The following is a 17,609-nucleotide window of genomic DNA, read 5'->3' on the forward strand; positions in this document are numbered from 1 at the left end:
AAATAAAAACAAAAATAAATCTTTAAAACAGACAAAGTTTAGACATTATGTTTTAAAATAAAAGCAAGAGGGAGAAAATGTGAATTCTGTGAACTCGGAAAGGAACTCGAGAAAACCCTTTACAACCTGATGACTTACTTAGTGTCCAGGAGCTGAAGCTGGTGGTTGCTGTCTCTGTGGGACATCTTCAGTTTGGTGCTCTGCTCTGAAATGGACAGGTCTACTCTGCTCAAAAGCTGAGAAATCTGGAAAAGAAGATTGGATTATAAAGATCTCACATCATGTCTTCAGGGGCCATTTCAGAAAGCATGGCATATGCTCTCTCCTGGCCCGTGGCATTGAGAATCACTTTACTAATATCAAGAACTAACATTTAGGAGTTAGCCTTCTCTTTCCACCTCTGTTTTCGTGTGTGTGTGTGTGTGTGTGTGTGTGTGTGTGTGTGTCTGTGTGTGTGTGTCTGTGTGTGTGTGTCTGTGTGTGTGTGTGTGTGTGTGTGTGTGTGTGTGTGTGTGTGTAGGTGCATGTGCACACAGGTATCTATGGAAGCCAGAGGTCAACATGAGCATCCTTCTCAATCACTCTCCACTTTATTTTTTGAGGCAGAGTCCCTCATTGAATATGGAGCTCACCTATTGGCTAGCATGGCTGGCCAATAAGTTCCAGGGATCACTTGTCTCCACTACACAGTTCTTGATATTACCACAGTGTCCAGCTTTTGAAAAACATTTTTTTAGGGGCTGGAGAGATGACTTAGTGGTTAAGAGCACTGGTTGTTCTTCCAGAGGTCCTGAGTTCAATTCCCAGAGACCACATGGTAGCTCACAACCATCTCTAGTAGACTCTGATGCCCTTTTCTGACGTAAAGCCGTACATGCAGACAGAGCACTCATACATAAAATAAATATATAAAGCCTGTGAGTAACAAAAACCAAGCAAACAATAAAAATCTGAAGAAGGAGCTGGAGAGATGGCTCAGTAGGTAGTTAAGAGCACATATTCCTCAGAGTTCAATCCCCAGGACCCGTTTCTTACTTTACAGCCACCTGTAATCCAGCTCCAGGGGGAATCCAAGTCCTCTGGCCTCTGGGAGCACCTGCACTCATGTACACACACACACACACACACACACACACACACACACACACACACACACACACACATACCAAACTGGTGAAATGCTGAGTTTCGCTTTGTGAAATAAATGATGAATTTCAAGGTGAAATACCCCAAGATTCCTTGGCCAGCTTACTTGCTTCCTCTCTAGCTTTGGCCTGATTGGGTCCCTCACACAGACCACGTGATGAGTCAGCACATGCAATGCAGTCAGTAAAGAATCAGACACTGGGAAAAACAACTAGCAAAGCCACACTGGGTCACTCACCTGGGCAAAAGGTAGTTTGAGGCGACATAATTTAGAATTTCTGGGGTATATGGATTATTTTATGAATAAGGGGAAAGAATCTTCAAATTGGCACTGTACCAAAAATGCTCTATGATCTGGCTGCCAGGTTCACGGAGGCCCATTCCAGCAAGATGGGAAAGGAAGACAGGAAGAGGTGAGGATTTGCATCAACCCACACTGGGGGCTCCAGCTGGCTGCTCTAGGCTGAGAACAAACTTCCCGCCTCTAAGGTGTCTGTCCGGACCATACCTGTCCTTCTGCATCTTTGATTTTTGTTTCCAGGATCAGCTTGGCCGCTTGCTGTTCCTTGTTCAAGTGCTGGAGCCCCTCGAAGGTCGTCTTGTGCTCTGCAGAGAGTCTGGCTATGCTGGCGTCGCACCTACCCGGGGAAACAACACACAACCATTCCAGTTTAACAGCATGTCAAACAGCTGCCTTGCGATTTCATACTACAGAATGCATCGTGCGATGCAAGGCCTCCTCAGAAACCGAGCAACTGGTTTGTGGAGAAGGCTCAGACCGTAAGGCAGGAGGAACAGTCTGATCCTCAGAATGCTTGTAAAAACAAACAAACAAACAAACAAAAACAAAACAAAACAACAACAACAAAAAAAAAACAGGTGTGGTGCTGGAGAGATGGCTTTGTGGCTAAGAGCATGTACTGCTCTTGCCGAAGACCCGAGTTCAGTCCCCAGCATCCACATCAGGCAGCTCACCACAGCCTATAACTCCAGTTCCAGGGGATCCAATACTCAGGCCTCAACAGGTACCTGAACTCACATGCACACCTACACATAATTAAAAATAATTTAAAAAATATTTTTTAAGCCAGGTGAGACAGTGTGCACTTGTACACACAGTGCAGGGAGGCAGAGACAGGTAGACCTCGCGGGCTCACTGGCTGCCAGTCCAGCCTGCTTGGAAAGCTCAAGGCCAGCAAGTTACCCTCTTGTTTTGTTTGAAGGTGGCTCAGCTGGTTGAGATGGCTCAGAGGCTAGAGGTATATGTGTCCAGGCCCAAGGGCCTGAGTTCAGTCCCTGGATCCCGCAAGGTGGAGGAGAGAACCAATTCCCAATAGCTCTCCTCTGACTTCCACACTGCACCATGGTGCATGCGTGTCTCTGGACCCAAAATGCACTTGTGCACACACACTAAGTTTGGGGCCAGCAGGATGCTTCAGTGGGTAAAATGCTTACTGTGCAAGTCTGAGGATCCAAGTTCAGTCTTCAGAACCCACACAGTGGAAGGAGAGAGCTGACTCCGCCATGGTGTCTCCTCTCTCTCTCTCTCTCTCTCTCTCTCTCTCTCTCTCTCTCTCTCTCTCTCTCTCTCTCTCTCTCTCTCTCTCTCTTTCTCTCTCTCTCTCTCTCTCTCTCTCTCTCACACACACACACACACACACACTATGTATAAAAGGCTGCCTCAGGGCTGCCTCAGTGGCCAGAACACTTGGAGTTCGGGTCACAGCACCCACATGGGGCTGTGCACAGCCACTTTTAACACCAGCTCCCGGGGACCTGACACCCTTTTCTGGTCTCCATGGGCATTGCACACACATGGTACACATACATGTATGCAAGCAAAACACTCATACACATAAAATAAATCTTTTAAAAAATACAGCCGGGTGGTGGCGGCGGCGGCGGCGGCGGCGGCGGCGGCGGCGGCGGCGGCGGCGGCGGCGGCGGCGGCGGCGCACGCCTTTAATCCCAGCACTCGGGAGGCAGAGCCAGGCGGATCTCTGTGAGTTCGAGGCCAGCCTGGGCTACCAAGTGAGTTCCAGGAAAGGCACAAAGTTACACAGAGAAACCCTGTCTCGAAAAACCAAAAAAAAAAAAAAATGTAAACATACAAGGCCTCATAAACAAATATTATCAGCATATTATTTGTAATAGACAAAAAGCTGAGACAGCATATCCACCCAATTTATAAAGAAACAAAATGTGATGTCTCTTAGCCATAGAGAGCAATGGTACACCGACACCCTTTACACAGATGAACCCTGAAAACACTGAGCAAACTGGAAGAAGCTGGTCTTAAAGAACTGTGTGTTAGGTACGACTCCACTTACAGGAAACATCCAGGGGGCGAATCCTAGAGATGGAAAGAATGGACAGGGCTGGAGGGAGGATAGGGGAGTGACTGCCAGTGAACGAACTGTTCTAATGGTCTAGGATTAATTGTGATGGATGAACAGTGAATATACCAAAACCCACCCAAGTGCATGCTCTAAAGTTTTATTTTTAAATTGTGTGTGTGTGTGTGTGTGTGTGTGCGCGTGTGCGCGCACGTGCCCATGTGAGTGCAATTCCTGCAGACTTTGAAGAAGGTGTCAGGTCCCCTGGAGCTGGAGTTTCAGGCAGTTGTGAACCACCTGACATGGATCCTGGGACACGAACCTGGAGGTCCTTTGGAAGAGCAGCATCCACTCTGAAGTGCTAAGTCATCTCTCCAGCCACTCCACCCCACTGTCACTTATATGTAAATTATATATAATACAATAAATATAAATAAACTCATCTGAAAATCATATATCAGAAAATTATGTATGTCATAAAATAAACATAAATATAAAAAATCATAAAATAAAATATAAAATAAAGAACAAGAGAGAGACAGAGAAAGGGAGAGAAGGAAGAAGAAAGGGAGAGAAGGAGGGAGAGGAGAGAGGGAGTACTCTCAGGTCCACTGTGCCCTTTGTGAAGGTCCCAGTGTTATCTCACTAATTCCCAGTTCCCAGGTGTTGGGAGCTTACGCCTTGGCATATGGACATGTCCCCTCCCTCACTCTACCTCCAGGCACACCCCACAACCTGTGAAGAGAAGAAAGAGGACGTGGCCAATGAGTTTTGGGAAAATGCAGGCAATGTGCCAAACACAGGACCCAACATCCCAGTAGGAACTGGGGAGCTAAAAGTGAGACTTTCTTCAGGAAGCAATGGAAAAATCTCTGGCCACATCCTATGTGAGGTTCACCCTGCTGAGGGGGATGAATGTCCCTTGCCTTCAAAGCTAGTTCTACAAGTGAGGAACGAGGACCTGTTTGCTGTTAACTGCATTCCTAATAGATTCATTAAAAACTACACATTCAAACAGGAGATTATATGCCAGCCTAGTAATTTAGTAATATCTCTTTAAAAGCTAGACTTCTTCAACACAATTATGTAATTGATGCACGCAAACCGAAATCTTGCCAAAGAGGTTTTTGGTTTTTTGGTTTTTTTTTTTTAATCTCACATGAATTCATCTCAACAGTCTCATTAGCTTTCCAAGAGAAAGACACATATAGCCACCAAACAAACCCCAAATATCCGGTGCCTCTAACAAACACTCCGGGCAGGTCTGGAATCAAGGTGTTTGTTAATGGGGAGGAACAAGTCGGATGGAGAAGGCGAAGAGACACTGAGGCAGAATGGAAGATCCCTGAAGGTATTTCAAGAGACTGCTGTGTCTAGATACAAAGTCATAAAGATGACAGCAGTTTTTGCACTGTTGGCTGAGGTGCCGGGAGGCGCCATTTGTAGCATGCGCCCCCCCACCCCACCCCACCCCCGTCCCAGTTACACACACGCACCCTCAATCTCCACCTGCACCCACAGTGGCATGCTGGTTACTTTTGGTTATCATCTTGACTGGAGCCAGCCACTGAGCACACCTGTGAGAGGTTTACCCAATCAGGCAGTTAGAAGTGAGAAGACCCCCCCAAACGTGGGCAGCACCTCCCTGAGGCAGCCCCAATAAGCGGTGCCTTTCCCCTCACTGCCTCTGTGTCTCACTGACAAGGTCATCTGCCCTCTTGCTGCTGCTGCTGCTGCCTTCCCCACTGACATCACACTCAGGCTCCTTCAGGTTTCTAACAGGGACCCGGGACCAGTGGCTCTCCGGGACCCCTCCAGGCCTTCAGCACCAGGGTGGGAGTACTGAGGCACACAGCCTCTCAGGCTAAGTGATTACCAGATGCTTAGTCCCTCCTGCATGGAGAGGATCATTATCTGAATGTCAGCCTATGCTATATAAACCAATCTAGTCATCACACACACACACACACACACACACACACACACACACACACACACACACACACTGTTCATTCTGTTCTTCTAGAGAAAGACCTCTAACAAATATAGTGGCCATGAAGATCTCCCGCTGTCTCCTTGAGTCCCTGCTCTACCTTGTGGCTCTCAAGTCCTTCCAAGCCCGGGCTGTTTTCTGAGTTTGGGGGTCTTTTAAGAACCAGACTCCACAAACAAGGACTCAGTCTTGTTTTCAAGTTTTCAGTCCTTCCCCGGCAATGATTGTAGCTCAGTCATTCATCCAAACATGCATTTTCAACAGGCTCTGGGCACTTGACTCCAGAAGTGAATGACAGACAGAGAGCCTCGCTCTAAGACAGTCAGGAAGACAACAGAGGGACTGGATGGAGCGTTAAGTGGAGGGGGTACTCTGCAGAGTGGGGGTGTCAGGAAAGACCCTGGGAGGACAAGACATCCGCACTACCCGTCAAAGGTGGTCCAGGAGTTAGAAGAGGAAGTAGAAAGGTACTCTGGGAGAAGGACACATGCCAAGGCCCGGCGGCAGGAGAATTGACTTCTTTGGAGATGAACAAAGGTGGGGCATGGCTGAAGGTGCAAGTGTAGGGAGAGGTGAGGAGATCAGGAGGTGTCCACCACCAAGAGTCAGACTGAGGAGACTAGAGTGGGGTTCACCCTGCTGAGAACAGCAAACGACAGACGGGCCAGGCATGGTGGGACACACCTGTAATCCCAGCACTCAGGAGACTGAGGCAGGACAACATGATGCAAAGCCTGCTGGGGCTACAGAACAAGACTCCAGTTCAGTTGCAAATAAAGAAAACGAAGGGGGAGGTGGCCGGCGGTTAAGTGCGTTCACTGCTCTTGCAGAGACCAGGGTTCGGTCCCCGGCATTCACACGGTGGCTCACAACCTCCTGTAACTGCAGTTCCAGAGGCTCCGACGCCTTCTCCTCACATCCACAGGCCCTTGCATGCACGTGGTGCATATATACACTCGGGCACACATGTGCACATTAAATAAATAAAGACAAACAAAAAGAACAATAGCAAAGAGACAAGGTGGAGTGGTCACTGTGACCCTCATTCAGTCCTCCCAACCCTCCTCCAACCGGTAACGGATCTTTAACCGACAGCTGCCAGCACACATACCCAGCATACAAGACACTCGGTTTCTGCACAAATACACCCTAACATGGCTCTCTCTGCTCTAAAGATGTCCTGGTGGACCCCTGTCCTTAACCGGGTCCCCAGCTCCCGTGTGCTCATTGTCCCCCCAAGCTGGCTGGAAATGTTCCTTTGCTCCAGATTCCCATTAGCTGCATCCTTGCACTTGGCTCTCGGTAGCAGCAGAGGGCAGAAGAGGCCCATACGTGTTCTGACAACTTCATCCCAGCCCGCTAAACATAATCCGGAGGGAAGGTCTCTTGCAGCAGTTCTTAGACATCGGTGTGCCCAGTATCCAGGGATCTCATTAGAAATCGATTCCAATTCAGTGGCTGTGGCACTCGTGGACATGGCTACCAAGGTCCCAGGGTAAGGGCCAGGAGGGTGGTTCAACCCATAAAAGCATGTGCTGCCAAGCCTGGTGATTTCTCCAGACAGGTGTGGTAGAAGGAGAGAATCAACTTCTGCAATTATCCTCTGATCTCCACACATGAGCCACAGTACACACACGTGTGTGTACACATCCATAAATACAGAAAGGTAACTGTAAATAAAATACATTTTTAAAAATCCCGAGGCTCCGGGTTCATGGAACACACCCAGGTAAAGAGAAAATCAACTCTCCACGCTGACAGAAAACACCTCTTAAAATTTCCAGCCTAGGAGAAGTAAAACAGAAAATAACTATAACAAAGATGAACGTTTTAGAAAGCATACAAATAGTAAGCCCTGACTGTATTATTTGATTCAATGACTATACTATTACCTGACCAAATGACATCAGCCAGCAGAGGGCGCTCTCAGATCATTTCCTCCCATGAAGACCTGGCCAGCTTCAGAAACAAAAGTGTGTGTGTGTGTGTGTGTGTGTGTGTGTGTGTGTGTGTGTGTGTGTGTGTGTGTGTGTGTGTAGAAGACAACTTTGTGGAGTTGGTGCCTTCCTTCCACCCTCACGGGGATGCTGGTATGTACCTGAGGTCAATAAACTTGTACAGCCAACCCTTGACTCCCTGGCGATCCCAGAGTCAAGTAAAAACTGTTCTTCAGGAGTAAAGTCTCTAACATTCAAACACCTGCTGTGATGGGTAATCATCACGGACAACATGACTGAACTCAGAGTCACCTAAGAGACACACCTCTGGGCTTGGCGGTGAGGGCGTTTCCAGAGAGGTGTAACGGAAGAGAGCAGACCTACCCTGAAGGTGGGCAAAACCTTCTCAGGGGCTGGGGTCCCAGACTGAACAACGAGGAAAACAATCAGGCTTAGCTGCCGCAGCAGCAGCAGCAGCAGCCAACCCCTTCCGCTTCTTTCTTGACCGTGCACCCCACGAGAACAGTCACCTCATGCTCCTGCCAACGTGTTCCCCACCCGATGGACTGTAACCCCCAAACTGTAATCCAAAACAACCCTGCTTCCTGAAGACGCTTCCATGGGGCGCTCTGAGGGCAGTACCTGGTACGCCTACCTTGCAACTCTTCCTCGGAGATCCCCCAAACCAGAGAGCTGGCGCATCTCCAGCGTCTTTAAGGCAGAATTAGTTCCATAGCTGATGTTGTCCCGGGCACGGATCTGCTCCTGGAGAACCTAGGCAACACAAAGGTCACTCGGGGTCACTGGCAAATTCACAGATGTCCATAAAATATTTCATAATTTGGGAAAGGTCATGAGTGTTCACTTCATATTTTTCATAAGGGAGGTTTTTGTTTGTTTAAAACTAAGGGTCTCATTATTAGTCCTGGCTGGTCTGGAACTTGCTGTGTAGATCAGGCTGGCCTTGCATTCACAGCGATCCATCTGCATAAGGTGCTCTTTTTAGCAGTGAACTGATAAACACAGTTGATCCTAGAGAACCAGGTGGGCCTCAGTTAACACTCCCAACTAAGGGACCCCCAATTTACTAATAAAACTATGCTCTCTTCCCCCCTTAATACGGAAGGGGTTTTATTTTCAGTACAATATTGCTATGCCTTAAGCTGAGTGTGGACTTATTTATTTGTCCTTTGAGACAGTATCTCACTGTGTGATCAAGGCTGGCCTCCAATTTGCCTGCCTCCTGCCTCAGCCTCTGCATTACAGGAATTAGAGGCATATTCCACTATTCCAAGCCCTTATTATTTTATTTTACATGGTTTTAATTTCAGTCTTGAATTTCTCTTTGATTTAAGGATGTCTAAATATCTAAGGATTACTCAGAAGGCTGGTGTGGTGGCGCCTGTGAGTAATCCTAACACTCAGGAGGCTGAGGCAGGAGGATTATGAGTTTGAGGCTAGCCACGGCTACATCACAAGATTTTGTTTTAAAAACTAAAACTAAAAACATAATTTAAATTGTGTTTCTTTATTTCAAGCTGTTAAGATTTTGTGTGGGTTTTGTTGTTGTTGTTTGTGTTTTTTTATAATTTTTATTACATTTTATTTAGTGATGGGTGGGAGATGTGGATCAGAATATGACTTTCAGGAGTCAATTCTCTCCCTACCATGTGTGCCAGGGATCAAATCCAAGTCTTTAGGAGCGGCAGCCAGTGCCTTTTCCTGCCGATTCGTCTCGCTGGCTCTGTCTTACTACTGAAGTCTCGCTGTACTGGCCTAAGACAGTCTGTAAGGCATTTCATATTTTCAATATGCAAAGTTTTCCTTTGTGGCACATGACTGGGTTGTTAAATTTTTATTTATGTATATGTGTGGGAGCCTATGTCTCATGTGTGTGGGTGCCCATGGGCAGTCGGAATTTTCTTTGGGCCACCAACCAGCTCCCAAATAAAGACAAGGAGACTTATTATGAATGCTCGGCCTTGGCTTAGACTTGTCCCACTAGCTCTTTTAACTAAATTTAACCTGTTTCTATTCATCTACGTTTTGCCTCGGGGCTTTTTACCTTTCTCTCATTCTGTATGTCCTACTTTCCTGCTTTCTCCGTGTCTGTCTGTCTGGCCCCTGATGTCTCCCTGGCATCTTTTTCTTTCTTCTCTGAGCCTAAATTCTTCCTTCTACTTACTCTCCCTGTCCAGAAGCCTGCCTATACCTCCTCCCTCACTATTGGCCATTCAGCTTTTTATTAGACCAATCAGGTGCCTTAGGCAGGCAAGGGTAAACAGCAACACATCTTTACATAGTTCAACAAATATTCCACAACACCCACGAAATCCTTACTAGGGTGTCTGGTGCTCTGGAACTGGAGTCACAGGTGGCCGTGATCAGATGGAGGTGGGTGCCAGGAACTGAATCAAGCTGGACCACAGGGCCATCTTTCCAGCATCTACGGCCCCACTCTGCTTCTAAAAACCCATTTTAACCTGGAGCTTAGGGAACTCTTCAGACTTTGTTTTCTTCAACTCACACATAATTTCCCTGTGTAACTAATGTTTCCTCTTCTCTCCTCTCATCCCTGTTTTGGCGCTTGGCGGCACCAAAACTTGCCCTTCTGGACAGCTCCACTCTTGAACCTAACTCTCCTCTCTGGGTTTCTTCCACTTTTTCCGGGGACCCACTACACCCTCAAGTTCAAGGCGGCAGCTTCACGCTGCACTCAGGAGTCCTAAGCGTGTAAATTGCTCTTTTGTTCCTGGTCCACTGTTCGCTCTGTTGGAAGGCATGGCTTTCCTCCTCTGGTCCTTGGATGAGACGGAGCGTTTCTTTCTCTGCTCGTTAGAGGGCTTGGGTGGGTGTTCCTGACAGTAGTGGCAGCATCAGTGGGCTGGAGGTACAGCCAGTGAGGGACCGGTGCCAGGTCCTAGCCGAAGCCTGAGAGGAAAAGTCGGCCTCCAGAGCTGCCTCCACAGTGTCTCCTCGCCTCCTTCACAGGGTAAGAGACTGGCTCGGTCACTGTCACGTAGAGGGAGGCGGTGAGCCTGGCTCCCCCTCAAACTCTGAAGGCCTCACTCTGTGACTTTCCCGGACTGGGGTTTGGCTGCCACCGTTGGACCCTCTTGTCTGTGCTGTCCAGATTCTGAACCACTCTGCAGAATGCTGATAGTGGGCGTAACTGAGGGTGGGGGGCGCTGCAGGGAGCTGTGGGGACGGAGGTGCTAGATATGAACGCAGGGGCTGGATGGGCGCTTTGTCCAGGTGCCCAAGAAGGGGGTACCAGGGCTGGGGCTAGGGAGGAGGCACTGAGTGACCCGTGTCCCTCACCTCCTGCACCAGTACAGGGACTTGTCTCCCCGGTTTTGTTCAGTTTGGTGACACTTATATTTCATTAGTACTGAAAATGGAATTTGCAATTGCCAGACCCGTTATTTCCTAAGGTTCTTAATTTTTGAATGAACGAACCTGCTCTATGGAGAAGAATGCAAAGTAGCTACAGTCACCTATGAATGACAAAACGTTACTCATCTGAGCACATTCCTGCAAGGAGACTTCAGGTCTGACTAATTCATCTCTGGCACTCTCCCACTGATTAAAGGCGTGCTGGTGGAGCGCTCTCTCTCTCTCTCTCTCTCTCTCTCTCTCTCTCTCTCTCTCTCTCTCTCTCGGAAGTGGTATCTATTAGAAGCAGTGAATAAGAAGAAACACTCATGCTTTCCATATGGGTTTCTTCAGACTTTTGTTGATAATAATAAGACACACGGCCATGGTGCTCAAATGCCTCTGGGGTACATACATGTCACCCAGAAGGCCCTCTGCACATGCAGAGTCCCAGGCCCTGTCCCCAGGAAGACGAAACTAAGGAATGGGCCTGAAGGTGAATGCAAGAGAAAGACACAGGCCTCTCCTAGGGTACCACTGCATTAGATGCTCAGAAACCCAGGCTTTGCTTTGGTTTTCCAATCCCTTGATAAAGAAAATGGAAAGGAATTCACAAAAGAGGTGCTTAAAATAATGAACACAGTCAACGTTTCTAGTAAGCAGAGACACAGAGACCATGTGGTGGGGGCTGGGGGTGTAGTCCAGTTGCTAGAGGCCCGCACAGCAGAGCACCTGCAAAGCCTTGAGCTCTATCTGCGGACCAACGGCAGCGGCCGGCGCGGTGGGTCTCTATCCACAACCTGAGAAGCCCTGTCTTGACAAAAACAAAGCTCATCTTTGTTTATTATGGCTCAGCTGGTAAAGTGCTTGCCATTCAAGAAAAATAACCCCAGCTTGATCCCCAGCACCCACGTAACCACCAGGCATGTCCACACAAGCTGCAAACCCAGCACTGGGGAGGCAGAGACAGGAGGATCTCTGTGGGTTCGAGGCCAGCCTGGGCTACAGAGCCAGTTCCAGGAGAGCCAGTGCTACACAAAGAAACCCTGTCTCAAAAAGGGGGTGGTGGTGGAGTGGTAGTGTTTGATATTGAACAAGAACGGGTATAAAATAAACACACAGGTTGGTTCCTGCTGTGTGCTAAGAACCTCATAAAGTAGGGGAATGTTAACATCTTCCTTATTATATCTAGTTGGGGAGAGAGCAGATTCCTCTTTCTTGTATTTCCCACATTATGTTTATAATCAGAAAAAAAAGTATGTAGCTTTTTCTTTTACAGCTTAGAAATAAGAAAAGCTCATTTAACTTTTAGAGTTCCTATGCAGATGGATGAGGCATTGCATTAGCAATGCTTTGAAGATTACAGAAAAAAAATGTTTGAGCTTTACACGATATTCACATTACTAAAAGGTCACACGAAGACGGAAATCATTAGGGGCTTTATTGTTTAAAGAAATTCTAGAGCAAACTGCAGAAACCCGGCAATGTCAGAAACGTGCCCTGAGCTGCCATCTTGGAGCTATTACTTTAGAACGTTGCTGGCCTTTGGCAAGACATGAATTGTCCTCCATTGTCAGTTTGAGAAACTGTCCTTAGTCTGTGCAGATTACCAGACATGCCCTTAGGAGACACAGCAAAGACTACAGGGTGGGCAAGTATATGGCCAAGTCCTTTGGACAAAGAAGCTACCCACTCCAAGAGAGAAGAAGGCCAGCCATCTTGAAAAAGACACATGTCTTTTTCTCCCAAGACATGGCTTCTCACGGAAGAAGCTCCCCACTCCAAAGCCAACATAGAGTGTGGACTCTGTGGGAGCCATCATGTAATGGTGTTCATGCGCACACGGTGACAGTCCAGGCCCTCAGACTTGCTGAGGAACTGCCAGGAGAGTTCTCTACGACTCTCCATCTCCACCTCTTCTTAGATGGAAAGGGATTTAAAAACGAACATGCAACAGACAGAGGCCCCCACCACACAGGGCACCGCTTCATCAAGTGGGGCCTCCCTGCCTGGCTCTTCATCCAAGCAGAGGCTTAAAGCTCTCCGGGTCCAGCTTTGTGTGTGGAATTGATTTTCCGGTATTTCGTTCCACCTGGGATTTAGTGTCGTCATGGACCCCTCAAAACCTGCCAAATCCCAAACAGAAGTCTCTCCCTCCGGCATGCAGAAAGCTCTGGGAACCCTACCTTCAGCATAACTCCAAGTCTACCCACTACTCCCCGTGTCTGAGCGGCTCCCCTCAGCTGAACTGACACTGTTAGCGCTCTACTTGTCTGGGAGCTGCTAGCCTGCTCTGTGCTGCTGGTCTTGTTTGCTTATGCAGTTCGGGGAGGTCAGACCTAGGATTTGGGGCAAGCTAAGCAAGCACTCTACCTCTGAGCTGCATCCCAAGGCCCTTTGCTAGCCATCTTGGTCCTGAACCTTTTCTTTCACAGTCTGTAAGCCCCCCGGGGGGTAGGGGGTGTCTGTCTATCTGTTTTACTGTCTCCTAATGTGTCCTCAGCACCGTGAATATGAATGAACTGTTTTAGCTTTCAAAAATAATGAAGACAGATGTGATGGGACACAGCTATAATCCCAGCTACTTAGGAGTTGGGGTGGAATTGTGAGTTCCAGATCAGCCTGGACTACATAACAAGATACTCAACTCAAAAACAAACAAACAAACAACAAAAAGCAACTCAAAACAAAACAAAAAGCTCTACATGATGGCTTTAAAAAAGAATATATATAGTGTATGTATATAGGTGTGCCCATCATGGTAAACTTAGGGAGGCCAGAGGACAAGGTTCAGGCGTGGGCTCTCTCTTTGCACCCTGTGGGTTCAGGGGACCAAACTCAGATCATCAGGCCAGACTAGCACCCTCACCCTCCAAGCCATCTCAAAAGCCCTAGATAATGGCTTCTACAGCCCAACCCCAAACCTGCTTTTCAAGGCTTCTGAGTGGCCCCTTCTTTCACCTCATGACCCTCCAGGTTGCCGGCTGGTCCTCACTCTACCCCTCTCTGCCTCTGGCACAGGCCACCTGGGCACCTCCTCCACCCCAGCTTGGCTGTCCTCTGCGGTCTTCATCTTCAGTTGCCCTTCACCTGTTACCGTCTTTTCTAAACAGCCCTATAGTCACTCTCCATCCCATTGTCTTACGTTCACTGATATAAACTAGTGTTACTATGGTTACTTAGCCTTCACCGCCCACGTGCCCGCTGGAGTATGGCGTGGGGCTAAAGGCCGAACCTTTATCTCTAGGTAAACATGCTAGCTCCTGTCACCGGAACAGTTCCTGCCTCACCCTAAATTCCTTATCAATGAATGCAGCTCCTCAATCTATGGTTCAGGCCTGGTCTTCCAGGTGGAGGGCACAGATTATCATAGTCCCATTGGTGGGCAGGACCCCGAAGATGAACTCAGACAAACGAAAATGTACTGGAGGCAGGGGTTGGGATGTAGCTCACCTAACATGCATACAGTCCTGGGTTCAGTCCCTACCACTACAGAAACAAAGTCTGTTGACACCTACCTGTAATCTGAAGATGGCAATAGGAAGACTAGAGGGTCCTGGTTATCCTTGGTTTATTAGAGAGTTCAAGGCTAACCTGGGCTATATAAAATGCTGTCTCAAGACACATATACATATTATTATTATATATAATTATATATATGTGTTATTACATATATAGTGGGGGAAGGGAGATAGTTTGGGAGTAAAAATGCTTGCCACCAAGCCTGAGGATCTATGTTCGATTCCCAAAACCTGCATGGTAGAAGGAAAGAACAGACTCCTGAAAGTTGTCTTCTGACCTCCACACATGTGCATATATACATAATAAAAATAAACAAAATAAATGTAATAAAAATTAAAAAAACATATATGACAAAGTAGAAACCATACACTATTTAAAAAATTAATTTGTGCAACACTAAATGGACTCAGCAGGTCATATTTATACATGTATATATATGCACACATATATATGTAGCAATAATAACTGAAGAAAAGGTCACGAAGTTGAGAGGGAGTGAGGTATGACATAGGAGGAGTTGGAAAAGGGAGAAAGTGGGGTGGCAATAATATGTAAATGTGTCTAAAATTCTCTAAAGATTATAAAATGTTAAAAATTAATTTGTACTCAAAATGCTGTGTCAACAGGATGATCGGCTAGTGGATACTCAATTTTGTTTCTCTCCTCTGAGTGAGTCAAGGCTACCGGGTAGAGTAAAAGCTATATGAATCTGGGGGCTGGAGAGATGGCTCAGTGATTAAGAGCACTGGCTGCTCTTCCAGAGGAGGGTTCCATTCCCAGAGCCCACACGGAGGCTCACAACTGTCTGGTAACTCCAGTTACCTGGGATCTGATGCCCTCTTTTGGCCTCTGTGGGCACCATACACGCAGGCGAAACACCTATACATGTTAAAAACAAAACAAAAAAAACAATAGCAACACCATGAATTTGGAGGGCTGAGAACACGGCCCAGTGGCAGAGCACTTGCCTAGCATGTGCCAGGACCTAGATTCAGGACCTCAGGGTCCTCCACTTCTGATTTTTTTGTGGGGGTGTGATAATTAACCTCCAAATCCCCCTAACAGGGATTAGAATAGATCAGCTCATGAAGCTGCAGGCTGGAATTCCCTTGTCAGATAAATACATGAAGTCCAGGAGCCAAACCTCTCACCCCACTCATGGTGATGGGTGCACAGTAAGCCAGGTTCTTACCTGTCACTCAGTTTTACATTATAAAAAAAAAAAAAAAAAAAAAAAAACTACCTATGGTCATGCTTCTTAACAAAACAGTACCCAGTAAAAGTTTAGAGTGAACTGAAAAAAAAGTATAAAACACTAATAAAAAAAAAAAGCCAAGCAGTTTACAGAAGAAACTCAGTAAGAATCTAGCCCTCTGACACAAATACACAAATACAAAACAAATATTGTGTTTGAATACAATCTGAATATATTAATGTCTCTTCATTTTATATATGTAACTATCATCTTTTTTACTACGCTCATCTTCTGTATAATAATAACTTTTAAAAATTATTTTTATTTTTATTATTTGTGGGTTTTTTTTGTGTGTGTGTGTGAGTGCATACATGTGTGCAAGTGCCCAGGAGCTGGAATTACAGGCAGCTGTAAGACATTTGATGTGGGTGCTGGGATCCGAACTCCGATCCTCATGATTGAATATCAAGAGCTCTTAAATATTGAGTCATCTTCCCAGCCACCCCACCCCACCCCAATTTTACACTGCTGATAAGCAAAGAGCTCCTTTTAAGACTTTTAACATTTGTATTCTCCATCATTGTGTCCTCCTAAAACACGTACGTTGAAATCCTAACCTCCAACGTTAGGAGGAGGTCTTGGGAATACAGTTAGAGTATAGGGATGAGGAGCCTAAGGGTTAGGATTCCTAGGGACCCCTGGGCTCCATATGGACCCTGTACTAACATAACGACAACCAGTGAGCTGGGCATGTAGCTCAGTCAAGTGCTGGTCTAGCATACATGAAGCGTTAACTTGTTCCCTAGTACTGCGTACACGGGGCACGGTGAGGCACACCTGTTGTCCCAGCACTCGGGAGGAGGACCCAGGAGGACCAGGAGCTCAAGTCATCATTGGCTAGATATCAAGTTTTAGACCAGCATGGACTACACGATTCCTGACTAAAAAAATAAAATAAACAATAAAAAGAAAAGAGTTTGCTTCTGCCATTTCCCTTGACACCAGGAAGCGGGGCTTTGGACCTTGAACCTCTAGCATGGCAGGAAATAAATCTCTGCTATCTGAGCCACATAACCTGTGGTTATTTGTCACAGCAGCCCCGACTGACTAATACTGCCGTGATTTTCCTTTGAGGAAACTTGGCAACAGTGCAGCAATTTGAATGCCTCATCAAGCTGCTTCTTTTTAGATGTGTCTGGGCAGACACGCTTAGGTTAAAAATACATACAGATCCATAGAATTGGCGTTCCGCAGTGGAATCTTGAGTCTCTAAGACTTCCTTGCCGGTTACTTCGACATGATGTATAATTATTACCAGTGACAAGAAAGTAAACATTCAGATACCCAAAGTAAATTTCCTGCCCAAATTAGATTTTATTCAGTTTTCCACCTCTACAACAGAAATCATCTTTTCATTTGCAGAATGTGTATACTCTAAAAATGCGTGGAAATGGAAAAGAGTGCTTTCTGGATGAAGCAAGACATATCATTACATAAAATGTGTTTCAGATAGTGTAGAATAACAAAACTGTGATTTCAAATTCACCACATTATAAATTGTTCAAAAACTATTTTTTTTTTGAAATGGTTTTGAAATGTAGCCAGGGCCAACCTTGAACTTCCTATATAGTCAAGGATGACCTAGAACTCCTGGTGTCCCTGTTTCTACTTCTCAGGTGCTGGGATTGTAGTTTCTGTTGTGTTTGAGATCAAACCTTGGGCTTCCCACATGCTAGGCTGGCTCTCTACCAAGAGAGTTACATCCCCAGCCCTGAAAACCCTGAATTTATAAAGCTAACTCTGAAATGTTACCCTCTGAATTGGGTAGCCAGCACTTGGGAGGTGGAGGCCAGAGGATCAAAAGTTCAAGGACATTCTCTGCTATATAGCTACCTCAAGGCTAACTGGGGCTATAAGAGACTATGTCTTAAATACAAATAAACCAAAAAACAAGTTCAGGGTTCTAGAAGAGCTCCCCAGGGGCAAAATGGAAAAGGGAAAGGAGTGCATCGGGGAGTAGGTTTGTTTTTAGTCTCAGAATGGGGGTCACTGAGAAGGAGGCACGTTGTATTTCCAGCAACCCCACAGCTGCCTTCACTCTGCTG

The 17,609-nt window shown here is 46.6% G+C and overlaps 1 protein-coding gene across 1 annotated transcript in view; it reads right to left on the reverse strand.

Moving 5' to 3' along the window:
* Positions 1 to 17,609, reverse strand: part of Fam81a (family with sequence similarity 81 member A) — a 51,381-nt gene that overhangs the window by 11,902 nt on the left and 21,870 nt on the right. Inside the window, exons 4-6 of the mRNA XM_006979282.4 lie at positions 8,068 to 8,186; positions 1,655 to 1,784; positions 139 to 245 (exon numbers count right to left, since the gene is read on the reverse strand). Coding sequence (XP_006979344.1) covers positions 139 to 245; positions 1,655 to 1,784; positions 8,068 to 8,186 — 356 coding nt within the window. The remainder of the gene's footprint in view (positions 1 to 138; positions 246 to 1,654; positions 1,785 to 8,067; positions 8,187 to 17,609) is intronic.

This window comes from Peromyscus maniculatus, chromosome 7 (genome assembly GCF_049852395.1).
Source record: "Peromyscus maniculatus bairdii isolate BWxNUB_F1_BW_parent chromosome 7, HU_Pman_BW_mat_3.1, whole genome shotgun sequence".
Classification (NCBI taxonomy): Eukaryota; Metazoa; Chordata; class Mammalia; order Rodentia; family Cricetidae; genus Peromyscus; species Peromyscus maniculatus.